Source organism: Nestor notabilis, unplaced genomic scaffold (assembly GCF_000696875.1).
Source record: "Nestor notabilis isolate BGI_N333 unplaced genomic scaffold, ASM69687v1 scaffold13803, whole genome shotgun sequence".
Taxonomy (NCBI): domain Eukaryota; kingdom Metazoa; phylum Chordata; class Aves; order Psittaciformes; family Psittacidae; genus Nestor; species Nestor notabilis.
Window position 1 is genome coordinate 45,364 of NW_009920679.1, and position 14,795 is coordinate 60,158.

At 41.3% G+C, this 14,795-nt stretch overlaps 1 protein-coding gene across 1 annotated transcript in view; it reads right to left on the bottom strand.

Moving 5' to 3' along the window:
- The window catches only part of LOC104402818 (ankyrin repeat and KH domain-containing protein 1-like), a gene marked incomplete at its 5' end in the record, with an annotated part of 85,184 nt that overhangs the window by 40,883 nt on the left and 29,506 nt on the right, over positions 1-14,795 (bottom strand). The window contains 6 exon segments of the mRNA XM_010010798.1: positions 528-671; positions 826-953; positions 1,564-1,651; positions 11,808-11,917; positions 13,338-13,529; positions 13,753-13,990. Of these exon segments, the coding sequence (XP_010009100.1) occupies positions 528-671; positions 826-953; positions 1,564-1,651; positions 11,808-11,917; positions 13,338-13,529; positions 13,753-13,990 (900 nt within the window).

The following is a 14,795-nucleotide window of genomic DNA, read 5'->3' on the forward strand; positions in this document are numbered from 1 at the left end:
TATGCTACCTCCTGGTATGACCTGTCCCATTTATTGTAGATTACATGTCAAAATTAACTATGACACTCTTCACAAAATCCTGGGCTGTGTAGACTGCAAAACTGTTGGCATCTTTAGGCTTTTAATCAACTAACTCCACTGGAAAGCTGCCTCTGCAGCCTGCAGAATTCTCCATGTTCACAATGTATTTTCTTTTGTATAACAACCAAAACTGGCAACAACATTTAAGGGGCGCTATCACAAGGGTTTGGAACTGTTAAAACCAAACACCTAGCAAATGCAGCCAAGAGAATGGTATTCTTTTGAGATGCTGGGTTTGGGACTATCCTGTCTACGGAGCAGAAAACAAACAAAGCTCCTGCACTGCAGATACCAATCAACTTTCTCACTCTCTGCCATTTTCAGATGTGTAGACTTTTACTAATTCTTTTCACTGTATATGGTCACATCTAAAACAACTTCAGAAGTTAACTAAGGAAGTACTTTACAACATTCATGGTGATATTTAAGAATTCCTTATGACTTACCTGAGACTGATCCTGAGATGGAGGTGTGAGCTGAGATAAGTCTGCTGCAGGAACTGACAGAACATTGTTTGGGTAATCCAGCAAGTAAGAAACAACATTTGTATGTCCTCCTTTGGCGGCTTCAATGAGCATAGTTGAGCCATCCTGGAGGGAGATTTTGGAAATAAAAAGCCAGAAGATGAATTTTGCTACCCAGCATAAAAATATGAGTTAGACCATTTAAAATTGCAGATTTAGTAATCCATTAAATAACTATGTGGTTCCTTCAGTCCCTATGATAAATACATTAAGTTAGTACCTTCAGCCGATGAGTAGGATCTGCACCGTGAGCAAGAAGGAGCTCAACGACTGCCAGGTGACCTCCTGCACACGCCAGTGACACCACCGTGTGGTCGTTATTAGCTGTGGCCCTGTTAACATTGGCACCTATAAAAAGAAGGTCTCAGAATTAAACACAATAAATGTTTTTAAAAGGAAGTGTCAACAAGTATTTTCTGGAACAGAGACAAGCTCTTCTCATTGTCCCATTACACACACTTCCAAGGTAAAACCAAGGGATTCTGAATAACTGATGGCTTCTATGCATCACCCTCCTCAGCGTGTAAAGACAAGGACAGTAAGAGTGGGCCTCCTGAGTGGTAAGAGAGAGGGAACACCTCTGGTATACGAAGCATAGCTTTTAATTTGTCATTCTAAGCCCTCATCAGCATCACTACATGATGCAGTTCTTATTGTTTCAGACGGCACTTGAGGACGTGTTTTTTCTCAAGGAGGGAGTGTTTTTTGTAAGAAGCTGAAAATATTTGCTGTGCTTCAAATCTATTGATTAGTCTATAGATCAGACTAGGAAAGCTACTACCAAAATACTTTGTGATTCACTGTAACATGAACTGAATCAAATTCAACAAACCCTGAATGGTTCGGCAAATGCTCACATACACATAACCAGAGTCATTTTGGAAAAGGATCACAAACATACACAACTGAAAAATGGCATTTTTAAGTTTTTAATTAGTTATTTAAAGTAGTATTTTACCTTTGCTAATAAGGAACTGCACGGTGCACAGATGACCGGCTCGTGCTGCCTTCATTAGTGGGGTTCTCCCACCTTCGGATTCATGCTCCTGTTATAAAGAAGTAACAGATCAATAAATGGGCAAAACTTATACCACTGTTCCAGCTTTTGAACCACCTGGTGATGGAACCGGTCTCAGAATTACCTGTCTCAGTAGAAGACCTATCTTATAAGCTGACTGGAATCAATTTTCATGTTACCTTAAATACTGAATCACACTGTCAAAAAGCATTAAGACCACTTCCATACTGTTATCACATAAGGAAGTTTCTTTGCTTACAGACCCCTTTTCATTTTAGTGTTCAAAGGCGTAACATACTTGAGAACAGCAACATCTTGTTTCCTCCTCGAAAAGGAGAACTATTTAACACAAACATCATCCAGCATCAAGAAGTCCACAAATAGCTATGGATTGATGTACAGCAGTTCTGAAACTGTCACATGCTGTACACCAGACCTTAAAAACTGCAGCAGTATCTGAAGTGCAAGCAACAGTTTTAAATCACACTGAAGAGGATCAGCAATAAAAATGAGACAAATCACTGCAGGTCACAGTCTCTGAACAAGAGGGTTGGAGAATAAAGCAGAAAGATGACAAAAGGGTGATACAAACCAACAAAAAAAGGAGTAACAAGAACCATTTTCTAATTTAAAAGGTTTCTGAATACTGGAACAATGGGTTTGAATACAACTGTATTAGAGAAGCTACAGAACAAGGAAGCTTGCTTGCTCTGTAGCCATGTTTAATACCACAAGGAATGCTGACTAATGTGCACATCAACCCTCCCTCAGCAGCAAGGGGAGGAAACAGCACCTTCCTGTGAGTGTTATACTGGTGATCTGAATATCCAGTCTGATCAAATGCACCAGGACCAGGGTTTGGGGGTTTTTTTCCATTAAGTATCTGGGAAGCCAAGCTCTAAGTTCACTATTTACTTCTGGAATTGCATGTGTTCTGACAGTGAAAGTTAACATTCAGTACCGACAGTGGATGACACGGTTATTTACAAATATAAAAGGACAAGAATAGACTTGGCAGAACAAATCAACTCCTTCCCATAATTTCAGTATTCCTGAAAACTCTGCAGATGTCCTCTGACATATGGTTTGCTTCAGTTGCAAGCTGCACCTTAGATTAGCTTTCTGTTCATACACTCGAGAAAAATCTCGACTGCACCTTCTATTGGAGCTTGATCCACTGCAGAAAACACAACCCAATCTTTGCTATGAGGGAGGTTACATGGCTCCTCTCCTATGTGCTCTGGAAAGAGCAGAAATGCTCTGCGCCTGTGCCTTCAGAACGACTTTGTGTTGTTGTACCCTGCTTTAACGTGTCTAAACCTCATAGAACTGCACCATTTCTTTGCTAACTTGGTACAGCAACGTGTTAGTGCAGGCAGGCAGGAAGGAAAACCTTCCAGACTTACTGCTGAAGTCACCTTTTATGTTTTAAAATTAGTAGATTCCACTCCCAGGAAAATGATGGTTTAGCTGCCGACACCTGCATGCTTTTGGATTGTCTGCATGTCAGAGATACTTGCAGGACATGTCAAGCTCATTAGGTTAGTATGTGGCCTCATGACATGCAAGAATTAGCAGCATGCCCTTGAACTCTGGTGCTTGCTATTTGGTATAGTTTGTCCTTCCTCAGCCACTGCCAATAGGTCGTAGAAAGTCAGATGCTGCTGTTTGCCTGATGCACAGTAAACCCCTGGTACTGCTGGCACATCACTTACAAAGCAGCTATGGATGCAAAGAACCACTGACCACCCCTTTACTCTGAGGAGGACCAGAACGTTACTGCCCACACAATTATTCAATACACATTTCTAAATCATCACTGATGCAACAGCAAAGATGGCAAGAAGCAAAATTTATTTGAGGTTACAGCTTAGCTATATTCAAGACAGTGAAAAGCCATCCAAATGTAGCGTTTCAGATAACTAGCAGTAAGATATTATTTGCAACATTCTCTATTCCTAGCAGACTTCACTGTAAGTCTTAAACATGGATGTCAGGAGGCTCCTCATTGAAATGCAAGGCAGTTACCCTGCCCAGTTTAACCAACTGTCACTTCATCAAGCAGGCAGAACTTGATCCTCAACTATTATACACTTCAAACACTTGCAGTACCATACACATCATCAGTCCAGCTAAACTAGACCATTTGTGTGCCCACCTGCTGCAGATCTGCGAAAGTTACTGCATTTTGATGGAGTTTTTAACATCAAAGATAGAATTAATTTAATCTTAAAATAAAACATGCATTTCTATGACTTCAGCACTCTATTTAGGCCTGACAAAGGCTAACAGAGAGCATCAACTCGAGCTTTAAAGGAAAGCATCTAGACCCAGCCAAACTAAGAAGCTGATCCAGTGCAATGCAGTGCTTCTGTTTAACTCACACCCTTTCCTTTACCTGGAATGGCCATAAATTTCAAAGATTTTATTTTTTTTTTTTAGCTGTATTAGATAATCAAAATCGGGACAGAGAACATGAAAACTGTTAAAAGCATCCCCCAGCACTTTCCAATGTGCTACTTCCTTGTATCAATATGAAGTACATGCAAATGCTTTTTTTCTAAGAACAGAACTAACAAGGAGTGCTCATCTCCAAAGACAACTTCCCCAGCTCTCTGCACTGCAGGACTCATCAGTGTTCTCTCTCCACTGCTCCAGCCCTGAGAAACACTGCAGTTAGTATGATCAGAAAGAGATACGAAGAACATCTATGCCACCATTCTCTAAACACGTATGTGTTCTCCTGTTAATTCTGCTTGGAAGAATGCCTGAGAAGAATTTTCCATAGGTTTAGGTACCAGGAAGGAAGGGGAAAGTGAGAGTATTACCCACATCAGGTAAGAGTTTACATCATCTGCATCTTTTCCACTGGGACTCAAAGAGGAGATGAGAATCCAGTCAGTAATAACAATTATTTCCTTTCTAGCTAAACCAGTATTTCAGAGAGCAAAGCAAAAGCAGCGTCATCAGAACCTTGTATTTTTTTATCCTTGATTTTGAGTTCTCTGGTTTAGGCGATTCCAAGATCACCTACATAAGGGCTTCCGCTCCCCCCAGTACTATTCTCCCTGGTTCACAAGGATTCATGGTTGGCAAGTATTATTCCCTAGTATATTTTTTTCAAGTCCTTTTCCAATGTCATATGTTATTTTAATGTAAAGGTCCAACTGGTCTCTTCAGCTCCTAGAAAGCCTCTCACTCATGACAATGGTGAATATTTAACAGAAATCTAAATATTGTTCTAAGCAAAACGATTTAGATGAAGTTTTTGATGCAAGACAACAGCCAAACAACACATTTCCTATCACTGTGCCACTTTGCTGATTTTCCAGATTGAATCCCTATCAAAAGATATAGGATTCCAACAGTCACCAATCTAATTGTCCCAAATAACCTTCCGGAGATATGTAGCAAAGCAATATTCCAGAAGCACCTAAAAACTCAACTAGGCCTCTAGTTTAAAGTAAATACATGAAAAGGAAAGACCTTACAGGAAGCTGGATATGTAACAACAGATTTAACACAGCTACTTGTGCTAACAGACTCAATCAGATCACTTGCTGCACTGGTGAAGGCTGAGATACTATTGTGTCAACAGGGGTTTTAGAGAACCCAGCAGCAGGGAAAACACAGCACACAGATGCCATGTCTGGTCTGCGCAGGGAGGCTTTGTGTTTTTGAAGAGATTTAGATGCCTTAAAGCCATGCTTATTGTTAGCATGTATCCTGAGGCTGCAGCTTACAAGCATCAAAGGCCAACCTCACCTGATGCTTGCCCGGCTCTATGCCCTCCAAAATAGTCTTCTTTAAGTCCTCCTGCTTGTCCTGCGGAAGGAAAAAGAACAACTCACGGCTCTCGTTCTACAAATAAATGTTGTTCTTGGCCATGAAGACCTGGAATGTGAACTTAAATGGACTCGATCCACCAGCTAAAGCCTCTGTTTTGCTGGAATTAGGCAAGCAAGCACAAAGGTAAGACCAAGCAACGCAGCTCTACTGGTTGTGACTCCTACCGTAAGCCATTGGGATTCATGATGAAGGTTACATACAGCATCTCACTAAATACAAGATGACTTTTTGCTCTTTAGTGGCAAAAGAGAGAATTTCATTGTACTTCTTACCATCCAGAGGCTACAACACAACATCCAAAAGGTGTTAATTACAAAAATTAGCTTCACATGTGCTACAACTTTTTGCTTTATTTATAGCAGACTGAAGGCCAAGTCTAAAAAGACCTGGAATCCCTGACCTTTCCCAATGGTTCAAGAAACAGCAAGGAAAAACGTGACAGCTTCTCAGCCCCCTCACTGTCACAACACCATAGCTGTCTCCAGCATGGTTCCATTCAAATCCATAAAGCATTGGCTATTTTTGTAGATGTTTAAATGCTGCCTTACGCACACTGCATCAAACATGAGGTGTGTCATACACAGAAAGTGAGTTTCTAAGTAAGGAGCTACATCAATGTGACGGATGTTATCAGCTGAAGGCGAAGCCCCCATCCTAGGGAAGAACCAAGAGGCAATTTGGCATGCCTGTATTTTCATTTTTATTTATCTGGTTTTGCAACTGGAGTTCCATGGATGCCAGGGAGCCAGTTTTAATGTTTAAGGAAAGCCACATGTGGAATTTTAACTAGTACAAAGAGCTCTGGGGAGAGCTTAATAGTGTAAAATGAAAAGAATGCAAGGATGAAGCAGCCCTTGGGTTCTCTTCCATCTCTCAAGTTCAGTATAAAAGCACCCACATATTTTGTAGCAGAAAGGTAAACTCCATCATAGATCAACTCTCCTGCGCAGCAGAGTCATGCACAGCTGCAAGGCAGGCCAGATCACGAAGTCCCAATTCAAAACTGTTTTCTGTGCTTCCCAGCTGAGAAAAGCTGGCACCTTCTCACTGCCCAAAAAAGAAGAATCTCTTGTTTTCAGCTACACTGGAACAGGCAAAGATGTAACTACCTTGTCAAGAGCAGTCTCTCAAAAAGGAATCTCCAGTATGTAGTGCTTCATCCAGGTTTGGTTCTACATTAAAAGGGAACAGGACCAGGCATCCAAACAGGCACTTTTAGTTTACAGAAAGGCATACATCTTAAAAGCAGGATATTACCTCTCACTAAATAGCACCAATACTCAGTGAGCTTTACAATCCTTAATAAGGAAACTCCAAGGAAACTGCTAGTAAAGACACAAAGAAGAGGAAAAAAAAAAATAAAATAAAAGAGAACTCTTACAGGCAAAAGAAAAGTCTCTTCTAACCTTCGAGGTCAGAGAAATCCTCACAACACAGGTAAATAATTGTCTTATTGAAGTGCTGGTTCTACTCTCCTGAACCTACTAAACCATATTGCCATCTAGAAAAAAAAAATCTTCTATCAAATTCTATTTAGGGTTCTAATCTCTAAAGTTTTACTCCTGTTAATCACAAAAATCTAAAATAGGTGTTTTGACCCCAACAAAGAGCTTTGTAAACAAGTAAAAATTTACATTTGGTCCAGTGGCAGAAGTTCAGCCTAAGACCCTGGAAGTCTGCAGTCCTGCAGGCGATAAAGGGATTAGGATGCGACTAAGGCACAGATGGGATCACAGGCTTCAGGCGTGCCTCATATTAAGTCATTCATATGCTTGGCAAGAGCAAGCTGATTTCAAAATGCATACATTAGCAAGGAAAGGTGTAGGGCCTGCCAAGCTAGCTTTGTTACAGACTCTGACAGGCCAACTTTGTCCCTGTAAGGACATGGAAAAGACAGATCCCTTCAAGAAGGGCAGCAGAAAAGCAGCAGAATAACTGGTAACAAGCCAGACTTCATGAACAATTAGTCCCAAGGAGATACAAATTCATCAGGATACCATATGTGATTGAGAAGCTCTGCAGCAGACAGGACCAAGGCAGTGTGAGCTCTGACACCATTTGTTTCTAGAAGAACTTGTCAATGCAGAGTTTAAAGGAAAAATAAACCACTAACTAGAGAAAATTCACCTCTGTCATCATTTTCATTCAGTTCTGCTGGTTCTTATAAAGCCACACTCCTTAATGAATCTAACAGAGTTCTCAAGGTCGTCACTGGCCCTTGAACTGAATTACATAGTTGATACGTAGGCCAGAAGATCAGTCCTGAAAAGCAAAGAGCTCCCGTGTTCTACTTCCAAGAACAGCAGCCTTTTGTGCTGAGACGTGGTGGTAAAAAAAAAAAAAATCACTTCCACTTCAGACAAAAACTTTACTGGAACTAGAATCCCTTACCATATAATGATCAGAGAATGGTTTGGGTTGGACAGGACCTTCAAAGATAATCTAGTCCCCCCACCTGCCAAGTGCACGTCCAACCTAGTGGACGTGCACTTGAACTTTTCTAGTGATGGGCATCCACAACTCCTCTGGGCAACGTGCTGCAGTATCTCACCACCCTCATCATAAAACATGCTCAAACTTTAGCTCAAGGTTCTATTCAGAGATTGAGAAAACCTGAACTAGACATGAGCAAAACACAAGAATCTGTTCAATAGAATGACGTGGGCAACTCCAAAGTTGGAAAACTTCAGTTTTCCATGAGCACGATACAGGAACCCCTCTGACAAACATCTTCTGCCTCTGCCAATTTGGCTAATCCAGTATGGGAGAGGCTCCTTTCACATCTGCAGTCTCAAAGCTTGCACCTCAACTCCCAGTCAGTCCTAACCTCCTGGGCCATTGAAGAGAGACTTGAGAAGCCAGGAAAGACTTGAGAAGCCAGGAAAGATTTGAGGTCTTAGAATAGATTATGCGCTTTCCAAATCATGGAATAAAGGTTCTGAATTGTGAAGAAATGGATCACAACCAATCTTGACAGCTAGTGTTCAGTGTTCCTTTAACCCAAGAGCATTTGGGGAAGAATGAACCATTTTCTTTCCTTGATCTGGAATCAGGGAGAAGAAAAATCCTCAGAAACTATGCTCCTTGCCTGCCTGCCTGCCCTGGAAGAAGACAGAATATGGAGGTGGCTCACAAACCAATAAAGCAACAGCAGCATAATCCAGCACTTGCTACAAATCTATGGGTAAATAAAACAGGGCCAGCAGACAAGCTTAGGCATGGGATCACTGGTCATTCACTCTGTTTATTCCCCTACAGCCACCGTGGCATAGTACTAGCCCTGTCAAGAACAACAGGAGAGAAGGTCACCAAGGACTGCTCCCAGTGGACAGCATGCAAAACATGACATCAGATTACTCTCCACTTATCTAGGAAGCATCACACGAACCTCTTCAAGACCTCATCCCACAACCCAGAGGTGTCCATTGTATGCTCCCAGTATTGTTGGATGAAAATACCACTCTAGTGGGCTGCGTCGTAGCCACTGACATCCTTACAGACACAGGGGCACAGCCCCAAGCTCAGTGACCTACCACGCCCAGTGCTGGCACGGCATGGATGCATGTGCCATTTGTCCTTGCAGTCAGAGAACAGCCCTCAGCTCTGTTTTGTTACTGTTCATGACATAACCAGTGTTTTCCACAGAAAGGACCACTCCACAAGAGGGTAAGATGTTGTACATGCAGCTCCTCAAGTGACTGCATGTAAATCTCAGGTATGAAGGTTTCTGGAAAACAATGAAACATCAGTGGAAGCAATCCCAAGTAAGACTGAAGTTGTAGGATGAAAAAGGAAAGAAAGAGACCCAACTGGACATGTACTTTCATTTGCTGTGTCTCAACATCAGAAGAAGAGCAAAATTAACCAGACAGATGAAGACAGACCAAGCAGAGGCTGAAGTCCAGATATGCATTCAATTCCCTGCTCCACCACAGACTTCCTGGGACAGTCTGCTGAAATAATCCAACCTCATTTCAATTACCAACAAGAACTGGAATCTGGAAAACTAACTTCCCGTGGTACTGTCAAAGAAGGTTTTTCATAGCCCAGCAGCAAGGCCACACACTTCAGGAACCTTCCCCAGTACAAAGATAATTCTATTCACAAGAACTCACAACTCCTAAATGCAGCAAAACCACACAAAGGTTTGAAAGGAAACTGCTCCAAACCTGAGGCACCTGCCCTAAGCATTGCTGCAGTTTCCAGGTGTTCCCCCATTTACTTAAAATCAGAATCCAACACTGGTAGATTTACATGGCAGGTCTCCCTTTCATGGGCAATTTTCCTTTGCTTCCCTACAGTATTTTTCTTGAGGGCTTCTCATTTTGATTGGCAGAACAAGAAAATGCAGTAAAATAAAACTACTATAGAGAGGCACAAGATATTTCTCTGCAAAACTGATCTGAACTAGATGCTAAAGGCCACAAACACTGCTAACCTTGGTGAGGAGAGGGGAAATAATCCAAGTGATATCACTAATAACTTGAAGTGACATTTAAGCAGCAACCCTTGAATGCTTTAATTTAAAAGTTTATGCAGTTAATATTTTTTGCTTCATGCTTTGCTCCTCACTATAAAGATACTTCATGGCTTATATCTATTTATAACCAAGTACTTATTTAAATATCCAACAGAACCCCAAACCCCTACTCTGTCCCTGCTCAAGTGGCTGATGCTTGGCACCCACCACTGAAGTGAGCAAAGTGCAGCACACACAAACACCCCCCTCCACCAACACACCCTTCCTCCCTGGTAGGAACACATGAAGCAGACATTGACTACTATTCATAAGGAAGAGTGGGATTATTATTAATTCACCATTACAGCATTCATTTATTTGTAGTTGTAAATATAGACTTGAAAAATTAAAACATTTAAGACTGAAATTTAAGTACCTTCATTAGGATGCTCATCTATCAGGTTCAATGATAAAATTTTCTGGCATCCTTTACTATTTGAAAGGAATAAAACACCCTAAAATATCCAACAAAAACCTCAAGACCCTCCCCCCCAAAAAACCCCACACAAGCAGAGAGTGTGGAAAAAGAAGAAATAGTGGGAGAAAAAAAAAAAAAAAAAAGAAAAAAGCAACAAAAAGGCAACAAAGAAATAATCTTCTCTGCTTATCTTTGGAGCATGAGACTCCTAAACTGCTTTAGAAGACTAACAGATCAGTTGGGCTTTACTGTTTAAAAGCCAAACAAACACCGTATCTCTCTGGCTGATGAAGAGGCAGTTTTAGGTCTCTCACTATAGAATGTGGAAAAAAAAAATCAAAACAATTATGGAAACAGCTTAGTTATGATTAAACGTGTTACAGAAAATAAACACTGTGAAAGGAATACACTAAAACCCAGAGTTACAAGAAAAAGAATAGTTCTGGGACAAAGAACAGAGATCATCTGATGCTGGTCACTGAAAAGGCATTGCTTAGTTTGGCATTTTTTGTGTTGCAGTTTTAAAAAGTTACCAGACTCACAGTCTCTTAGTTCAGAAACTAACCCTAGAGTATTACTAGCTTCTAATACTAGAACATTTTAAAATCAGACAAGTGGAGCAAGTAAACTCTAACCCACAAGAGTTTGGGAATAACGAAGTAGCATAATGAATGAAAACAATGCAGAAATATCTCCTGCTAAACAATAAAACTTATGGATTATACTGTAATGACAGAATCCCAGACTGTTTTTTGTTGGAAGGGACCTTAAAGCTCATCCAGTTCTAACCCCCTGACAGAAGCAGGGACACCTTCCACTAGAGCAGGTTGCTCCCAGCCCCCGAGTCCAACCTGGCCTTGAACACTGCCAGGGATGGTGCAGCCACAGCTTCTCTGGGCACCCTGTGCCAGCACCTCAGCACCCTCACAGGGAAGAGCTTCTGCCTAAGAACTCATCTCAGTCTCCCCTCTGGCAGGTTAAAGCCATTCTCCCTCATCCTGTGCCTACAAGGCCCTTGTCAAAAGCCCCTCCTAGTAAAAATACCCCCTGATTAAAAAAACAAACAAACAAAAAAACCAAAAACAGCAACAAAAAAAAGAAACAAAAAAAAATAAAATAAAAAAATCCCAACCCAAAAAGATAATGAACTTTCACAAGTATAAGCTGTAGATAAAACTTTTCACTTAATAGATGTAAGATTACCCAATAAGACTTTTGGGGGTTTTTTTAGACCCAACAATGTGCAGGCTTCTTTAAAAAGTTTCTTCTGTGCCTGTTTTTGCACCCATATGTGAATCTCAATTGCTAAAATTGCCTTTCTACTCTGCAATCATGTCAGCTTTGGCATACAGTTTGAAACCAAAGTACCTTCCCCACCAAAGCCAGCAGAAATCTTACCAGATCAGCACCAGCTTGAAGCAACACATCTGCAACATCAGTATGTCCATTTTCACAGGCATAGGTCAAAGCTGTGTCTCCTGTTGCTGTGGTGGCATGAACATTCGCTCCTAGAAACACAACAGTAGCTTGTTCATACTGGACATCACCTTATCAAGCATTTTGTATCAGATAAACACAAAAATCAAGGCACTTCATCTGTGACCAAGAGCTTCACAGCCCAAGGGCATTGCTTTCATGGTAAAAATTGCTCTTGTAGTAAAAATACTCTGAGGAGAAGCAAAGGCTTGGAAAAAGCGTGACCAGCAATCTGAGCACCTGTATGCTCACTTATTCCTATATTCCCTCTACAGCAATGAAGATTCCAGTTGTTACAACACATAAAAGTGAATCCAGACAGCTGTCTAGACTATCCATTTGACAGGAGCTGCATGCCAAGGAAAAACCAGACAAAATGCATATTATTTAATTAGTATTAATGCTCCAAGACCATACACTTGTACATATTTCATTTCTTCCCTACTCCTTAAAATAATTTGCTTTAAAACCATTTTGTTGAAATAATTTGACTAGCTTCATACATGCCTCCATACAGCTTTCATGCTATGCATGGCTCTGGGTATGTAACGCATTACTGTCAACAAAAGCCAATGTGATTAGCCATTTTTGTATCCTCAAGGTGTGAGATATATTTAGAGACTCCCTGATGCCAAATCAAGGCTCCTCAATTCACTCTCCACATTATCAGAAGTGAAGTGCAAGCAGCATTCCCAGCAAGCTGGTGACAGGTGTCACAGCCTGGTGTCACTGCACAAAGAGATGCAGTTGTCACTGTCCCTCCCTAAGCAGCAAGCATTACTTTCTAGAATTACAAATCCAGACGATTTCCTGCTTAGGAAAGAGCATACAAATAAATAACTCCCATAACAAAGAAGATTTCAAAAATGCAGCTCCCTTTCATTTATTTAAGCAGTATGACTACATTTCAGTCTCTACCTACTTTCAGCTGACAGATGAAAACTGAAGTGTCATTTCCCCCCAACTGCAGGCAAGCCTGAACTTTTACTACTGTGTTGTATAGTAGGAAAACTCATTCCTCAGAGAAATCCAGCACATTCCAGAATCTGTCTTGCACACTATTTCCCAAGGCACAATTCCTAATGTACTGGTTATTTAGGGAGATTGACTGCACATAACTAGGCTCAGTCAAAGCAGAAGCAACATATTAAACCAGGCATTATCTGCATTAACATTTTGTCTTAAATGCTGTTAGCTGGAAGCAACATTCCTAATGGATATGGATGGTTCTAGATATGCCGCACAACCCAGGGCTCTGTGAGGCACTTTCCTCTGTTAACAGCATCACACAATATTGACATGTATCATATGCTTTTTCCTTCTTGCTAAAGTATCTGATAATATAGTTTCTTGTTAAAGCACTGACACAAACAAGCTCAGGTATCTTCTAAACTATACATAACATTGAGTCTATGGTATCTGTGGGCTAGGCTGTTTGCACTGTACACATACCTGCTGCCAGCAAGTATTTCACCAATTCAAGATGACCCTCTTGAGCAGCTTCCATCAAAGGTGTTGAGCAACCAAGTTCAATATCAGCTCCTGCCTTAATAAGGAAGTCAGCTACTTCAGAAAACCCTCCACAGCATGCCAGAGTAAGAGCTGTTTCCTGTGTTTCTTCTGTCTGTGCATTTATATTTGCCCCTAGGAAACAAAAAAGCTGTTACTTTAGCTGACCAGACACAGGGTAGGAAGGTGAATGCTCATCATCTCCACTGTTTGGGTGTGTTAGCTTTGCTCTGTAGTTACAGCAACAAGCAGTGACAGGCACACGCTACATCAGGGGAATTTGCACCTAATACTTAGTGGCAAATAGTCAGCATGGCATTCTTAGAAAGGAACGCTCAAGAAACAAGAGTGCTCTCACCTTGTGCCAGCAGCAAGGCAACCATCTCCTCATGGCCTTCCCGGGCAGCTTCCATTAGAGGAGTATAACCTTCATCATTAACTTCCTCCAGGTTAGCTCCCCTCTCAATCAGGAGAGCTGCTAACTCCACGTGCCCACCACAAGCAGCCAAAGTAAGTGGAGACTCAAATGAATCTGCAGGCATGTTCACTTGAGCACCGCTGTCCAAAAGCAAGCGTGCCACTTCCACGTGCCCATCCTACAGAACAAACAGGAACATCAAAGTTAGAAGCATCTGAAGTCACTTGACGCTGGAGTTGCAGTCACTATCGCACTAGGTCTGAAAATGATCCTAAAGAGACAGGGTCTTCTTACGAATGATGGTTCCATTTATGACATAGTTATGGTAATGCTTGGATTAAAGTGACATTCAGTTTTCCACCTGCATCTAAGGTTTAAATGCATGAGGAAAAAAGGTAGATCTATGGTGGGGTTTTGGTCCTGTCTGTTCTCCTTTCCTGGGGAAGTAGGTAAAGAATTATGGGATAAGGCTTTCTTAAACATCCAGCACAATCCCTGAGACACAGAAGTAATAGAGATAGCAAAGAAGTACCGTAAGTAATAAACCCACTTCATGACTAAACACCAAAACAAACATCGGAGCAAATATTTTGTTTTTCTCTGTAGTTGATTAATGGCTTCTACAGGCGAAGTAAGAAAGCTCCAACTGGCAATTTCTAGATCCTGGGAAAGACCTGCAGAGAAACTAAAGTGAGTTCAATGAGGTAGGTAACAGGAGGAGGGAAGACTCAAATAAATCTTAAAAAGAGACTGGAGAGCGCCTTGGGGTGAAGCAATCTTTGTCATAGAGGAAAGAGAATGAGGATTTCCAGAGCAATCTCTTTGAGCCCTTACCAATCAAAGGATATAAATGCAGCTCTCACCTTCCCCGGAAACTACAGCTAAACTCCTCAAAGTCACTTTAAATAGACCAAGCACCAAAAACCCATGTTTCACTTTAGGTGTGGTCTGTACTGACCCAACGCCTCTCAAAGGGGGAAAGA